Genomic DNA, 6,497 nt, shown 5'->3' on the forward strand with positions numbered 1-6,497 from the left:
ACGATTAAATGTATTAATAAATGTATCTTGGTTAATTTCGTACCTCTATGGCCTCTTTCTCTTTCATTCATTCATTCTTTGCTCTAACCACAAGATAGATACTTTAAGCCGGTTCAATAAGCAGGTTTCAAAGGCCCATTTGATGGGCCCCTTGGGAGGGAATTCTACAGGCATGGGGCCACCAGCACAAGGTGCTGTCTCATGGACCTGCTCTGATCTTACAGGTGAGCAAGGCATGTAAAGTCAGGCTCAGAGCATGGGTGGTTTTATGTGGGCTGGGAAAGCCCTTCAGATAAGCTGTCTCTGAACCCTTTGGGGCTTTAACATTCAAGGCCAGCACCTTTTAAGTGGTCCCGAAATGCACTGGCAACCAGTGCAACACCTTGAATATGAACGCTACATGTTCAATCACCCTTCTAGTGGTGCAAAACCTCTCCCACCACCAAGAGAATCTCTTTTGTTCTCTCAGATCATTTCCAGTCCTTCTCTCTCCCTGGTAATAATGTAAATAATTACTAGGGGAAGAAGGTGTACATTTCAAGAACTCAGATGCAATTGATGTACCTGATGGAATATTAGACTGGATGGAACATCAGTCTGATCCAGCGTGGCTCTTGTCAGATTCTTATTGGGAAAATTAAGCATGAATATGCATGAAAATGTCCAGTCCCCCAACCACAAAGTTCACAACCTGATATGGACTTCAGTCAGAAGGAGTGTTGACCAAAAATTCAGAAAATGCCCAGGACCTCACATTTCCCTGATCCTGACTGGTAAATAGCTGCTGGTTCTTGGAAAAGAAAGGGAGATGCAATCACAGGAACACAGGATCACAGGTTCACACATTCACAGAATCACAGAAGAGTGTAGTTGGAAGGTGTCAGAGGGCCATTGGGTCCATCCCCCAGCTCAGTGCAAGACTCACAGTAAACCATCCTTCTCAGATGGCTGCCCCGTTTCAGTGGCTGAGCAGGTTTGGGCAGCCAAGACTTGGGATGTAGAAATTGGTTTGCTTCTGGTTTGTGTCACTTTTCTGTGTGTTCACTTATCAGATCAACCCCAAGACCTTTTACAGTGTGAGGTTAGGGGCAAAACGGTGCTTCTGATTCCAGCTAAGAAGCTGATCAGTTTGCCAGTCCAATCTGATGGTGCTCTCTTCAGCACAGGTGAGGGCCAGCATCCTCAGCATCTTCCCCTCTCTAGGGCACAACACTTTCGAAGGCTCCCAGCCTCACTGAGTTACACTTCTCACAGCCATGGTTCTCCCCCCTCTGCTCATTCATGACTGTCGCTTGCTGGTTCAGTGCTCAAAGAGCCAGGAAGCAAAGTTATCCATGCCTTGGGATGCACAGATCAATGGACTCCTGCTCTTCTGTGCTTGCCAGACATACTTCCTGTACTCATCCCCGTCCAGGAGACGAGCTGAACTGAGATCAAGTCCACAAATGCTCAGGAATGGAGTGGACCCCTTCTTTGAGCAAAGGATGTGGAGTATGCGATTTTTTGCACAAAGGATGCACAGCCCGCAGGTCATGTGTGAAAGCAGAACTCGCCTGAACAAGCTGGCCTTGCTTGGACCTGCTTCCTGCCAACGAGGCAAGCTTAGGGTGGCTGGAGTCCAGGGAGCTGAGTCAGGAAAACTCAGGCGAGTCGTACTCCTTAACTGGGTTCCTCGCAAATCACCGGACATGGCATCTCCTCCTCCTCTTCATCCTCTCCATTATTGTTGTCTATGCCAAAGTGGAGCAGGTGAAAAGTGACTTGGAGTACAGAAGAGGAGGAGCAGCTGAGAAGAGTGCTCTTCTCAGAAGGTCCCAGATGGCAAGTGCCCATCTATGCCTTCCCTTAATGACAGCCCTGTATGTCATGGAGCATTCTTGGGCAGCTTCTTAAATAGATTTAGAAGGGTGAACCAGCAGGGTGGAGCAAGGCTTGGGTGCTCAGCATGTTTCCACTGAGGTCTTATTTTGACACCTTGACAGCCAATGTGCTGCCCTTGACAACCTCTCCATGCTCACCATCTGTTGCCAGAGGAGACTACCTCACTCTGTCTAATGTAGGGCCAGCCCTGTTCCCTATAAAACTGTTTCCACATTCCTCTAGTTCTGCAAGCTCTCTGGAATACATATCCATCACATCTACAGCCATCTCTTTACATATATCTTCCCAAAAATGCATTTCTGAATGTACCAGATTTTAGATGATGAAGATGATGGCTGAGAACTGGACCAGAAGATTTGGAACGGGGATAGCCAGTGGGCAACTGCACCCCAGTTCACAACTCAGGGCTAGACTTGTCATACAGGCTGGTTTCTAGTGGAATTCACAAGGATTTGGTTTTCTAGAGTCCCTCTGGAAGACCTTCCAAAGACACCTATAGTGTAAGTTGTCCATCCACATTATTAGTTTTATTTACTATGGGTAATTTTTTCTCTGCCCCCCATTTCATCATATTTTTGGGACACCCCCCATTTCCCAAGAAACTTTTCCCAAATCAACTGTGTATGGTTTTATCTTTTATTTCTAAAGTTCAGAGTCATGCAAAAGATAATTTAAATCCCAGAAACATTTACAGATGGATTAATCAGAAAAACAGGATGGTGGACACCGAATCAGCCTTTATCTTGCACCACACTTTCCCCATGAAGCAAATAAATGTCTCTTAGGTAACAATGGCATGGAAGTCACCCAATGAAATCAGGCTGGTTTATGCAATTATCTTAATTAAATTCACAGTAAAAACAACTAAGGATTCTTTGGAAACAAATTCCTGTTGCAGCTCGACAAGCCTCTCTGGATTGGAATTTCATCAGACCTCTTCATGCTTCTCTTCTTAATGTTCTGTGGATGCTTTTCCAACAGAAGGTGGATTCTGCTTTACGAGGAATTCGGGGATTACTCAGCTTCCTGATGGTGCCCACTCTTACAACATGCCCACCTGAGAAGCTTTGGGCCTGGCTTCACATTTCAGTCCATTGAAGAGCAAAGCTTGGAAGCCATGGAGAGAACCTCGCAGGACCCCCGTTCCTTTGCTATGGTATGCCGTTCTGCTTAACAAGTTGTTGGACCAATAACATAAACATTCTTATAGAATAAATATCTTGTTACAGAAGAGAAGACAGAAATGAAAGAGTGCATTTCATAATTATGAAAACTAGTTCAACAACCTAACTTCAATATACTTTCTCTAGAAGAAACTAAAAAACTCATTGATGGTAATTATATGATGGACTAAAATTAAGGCAACAGTTCCTGGATTGCTAGTAGAAGTGCTTTGGTTTTAAAGCATTTTCATGGATGAAAGGATGAGGTATCTTTGAAGTAGCCAGCTGCAAGCTCGACTCGCTTGTCTCTGCTTGCTCACTTGCTCTGGGGGGGCCACTGGCACGGCTGCTTCCTCTGCTGCTGATCCATGGGTGGTGGGCATTTTACAGCAGGAGGTGAGCATGGCACTGGAGTTGGCTCCTTGCATGGACTCTTTGGGCACGGCACTGGGACAACCACCACTGGTGGCTCCTTGCATGGAGGCTTCTTTTCAGGACAGGGTGTTGGCTCCGGGCATGGAGCTGGAATGACCACCACTGGTGGCTCCTTGCATGGAGACTTCTCCTGAGGACATGGAATCGGTTCTGGGCTTGGAAATGGAACAACCACGACTGGTGGCTCCTTGCAGGGTTGCTTCTGCTGGGGGCAAGGAATGGGCTCCTGTGGTGGGCATGGAGTTGGAACAACCACGACTGGTGGCTCCTTGCAGGGTTGCTTCTGCTGGGGGCAAGGAACTGTCTTCTGTGGTGAGCATGGAGTTGGAACAATCACCACTGGTGGCTCCTTGCATGGAGGCTTCTTTTCAGGACAGGGTGTTGGCTCCGGGCATGGAGCTGGAATGACCACGACTGGTGGCTCCTTGCAGGGTTGCTTCTGCTGGGGGCAAGGAACAGGCTCCTGTGGTGGGCATGGAGCTGGAATGACCACCACTGGTGGCTCTTTGCATGGAGGCTTCTCCTGAGGACATGGAACTGGTTCTGGGCATGGAGCTGGCACAACCACCACCTGTGGCTCCTTGCAGGGCGGCTCCACTACTGGTGGGCATATCACTGGAGGAACAGTGATGGTCTGCTTGCATTGGTGCTGCTCCACAGGGCAATCTGGTATCGTCACCACCGGTGGGCAGGGTATCGGTTCCGGCAATGGCACTGTTTTGCCCAGTGCGGGGGGCAAGGTTGGTGCTTGCTTGCACTGGTGCTGGTTATTGAACGAAGCCATCCTGACCAAAGTTCCAAAAAGCCTGCAAGCAAAATGAAAATGTTTCATGCCCAATTCAAAGTCACCATCACACCTCCCATTTCCCCTGTTTGGACTTGGCTCTCCATTCATAAAAATTGCGGGAACAAGAGGCCATTCTGATTTTTGAGAATAACATCTCAACAGAAAAAGTCAATATCTTAACAAATAAAAGGTGATACATTTAATTGTCTCCTGTCAGGCTGATAATAACTGAGCTACCAACATTGTTACTACTGCCTGGTACCACAGCAATTGTGAGTAGAAGTAGCAGCCCTCTGTCTTAGCAGCCCCACCATAACAACAGCTCCTATTATGGCCATCCATGATTGCTATCAGCTAAAACAGATTGACCCCCGAAATTACAAGCCACAGCCCTTCCTACAACAGTTTAGGCTACATCTCCCTGTAACACAATCACACCCTTTCTTAGTATTAGCTGAAATGGACTTACCCAGCTGGTCACAGAGATGGTGCTTGAAGGGATGGCACATGCTTTTTAAGTAGTCTCCAAGTTCCACCCCTGCTGGATGACTCCAGCCTTTCACAACTGCGTATTATTCATGTGTTCCTCCATTGTCTCTGGAGGGGAACTCCCTTCTTGGACTCAGCATTCGCAATGGGCAATTTATTCCAACCCTCCCATCAATTGATTGACATATGCAGCTATGTTCTAAAAACAGAAGCCTTAACAAATACAGGAATGTTTGTTCTAGGGGTGAGAGCTGGCTGGATTGGCACTTGACCCATTACGCGACAGATCAGGAACCCAGAAGAAGGTGGGACTGCAAGTGAGGGATGGGCTGCTGTGTGGGAACTGTGTGGTGAAGCCCGTCTTTGCTCTTGGGAGCTCCCGAGAGCCAAGAACATAATTTTGGCTGAACCAGCAGAGGACCCCAAGAGAAAGACACAGTGCAGGGCGGGTGGGAATAAGAGAAGCAGCTGGGAGTTGGTTCCAGTGGATGGGATAAGGCCTCTGCGGATGTTCTCCTCACCCTGTTAGATGGGATCCTCAGCCCCTTCAGGTCACTATATATCAAGGTCCCTTTCCCAACCTCTTCTACATGGCTGCATGGCTGAGCTGTTGCTTGTAAACACCATGTTATGGGCAGCCAAGACCAAGACCCTAAACTCTGCAGCCTGGAGGATGAATGAAAAGGGTTGGAGCTGAATCCTCTTGGTAGGGGTTGCCTGCTGGGTCAAAAGGTTTTCTAAAAATCTGGGTCCACAACTTGAAGCCACTGATTTCAGTTATGTACTTTCATAGTTTTCGGTTGCTGAACTGTCTTAGCAGTAGCAAGATATGTGACTACTAAGAATAACATGAGGTATGTTCCCCCATACTTTCAGTTGTAATATATCACGCTTCCTTGCATCATGGACTGTATCTCTGCTCCTTTCTGAATGGTATTTGCCACCCCTTCACGCCTCTAAACTATTTTTTCTGGAGTTGCCTATTCTGGGAAGTTAGAAGTGCTTAACAGTGAATATCATGCCCTCTTCCTCAGTGTAAAGCCCACATCCAGCATTTTTAGTGTGTAAACAAATAATTTAAAATGGGAAAGAGTATTTTTAAGGAACAGAGTGCTCTGAAGGTCAATTGCAGCTTGTTTGACCCCCCCCCCCCGGCCCCATAATGCTGTGGATGCTATTTTCCCTGCCCCCCACCAAATCAATACATGCATCATCAGGTCATGCAATCCATGGAGAAAAAACTCAGGGTGCAGAAAATGTTCCCCAGACATCCCAAAGTTGCTCAACCCAGGTGTCAGTAATTCCTTGAGGCTTTCTTGTGCAAATTCCCCATTTTGGCATATTTAGTGGGAAGCCATCAAGACACAGGTAAGCGATTTCCACACCATATAGAAATTAGTTGTATTAGTTGGATCCTGCAATTTGGTACAAAGCAAGACAATCAACTCAAACCCTTCATCCCTAAATGAGATGGTTTGTTCATAACTCGTTGCAGATTTCTCTCTAGCAAAAAAGAAAAAGGAAAAAAAAAACAAGTGAAAACTGACTGATTGCATGACTTGTTCTGTCTTGCTTCAGGGAGCAGGGCTTGGACTGATGGGTGGAAATAGCAAGAAAGAAGATGTCAGCAAAATAGTAGGACAACCCCCAAATGGAAGAAGAAGCCATCTCGGGGTGTGGTGGGTTCCCTTTCACTGGAGAACTTTACTCAAGCAATGCTTGGATGGACGTCTTTCAGAGAT

General features: G+C 46.8%; 1 protein-coding gene across 1 annotated transcript; it reads right to left on the bottom strand.

Annotated features, from left to right (window-relative positions):
* Positions 1–3,360: 3,360 nt before the first annotated feature.
* Positions 3,361–4,263, bottom strand: LOC123032897 (keratinocyte proline-rich protein-like). Its single transcript, XM_044449075.1, has one exon. It carries the CDS (start codon positions 4,261–4,263, stop codon positions 3,361–3,363), a length of 903 nt encoding a protein of 300 aa, XP_044305010.1.
* Positions 4,264–6,497: the final 2,234 nt, after the last annotated feature.

This window comes from Varanus komodoensis, unplaced genomic scaffold (assembly GCF_004798865.1).
Source record: "Varanus komodoensis strain SLA01 unplaced genomic scaffold, ASM479886v1 scaffold57, whole genome shotgun sequence".
In the NCBI taxonomy this organism is placed as follows: Eukaryota; Metazoa; Chordata; class Lepidosauria; order Squamata; family Varanidae; genus Varanus; species Varanus komodoensis.

Coding starts and splice junctions, on each gene's coding strand:
- LOC123032897 (XM_044449075.1), bottom strand. CDS start 4,263: ATGGCTTCGTTCAATAACCAGCACCAGTGCAAGCAAGCACCAACCTTG.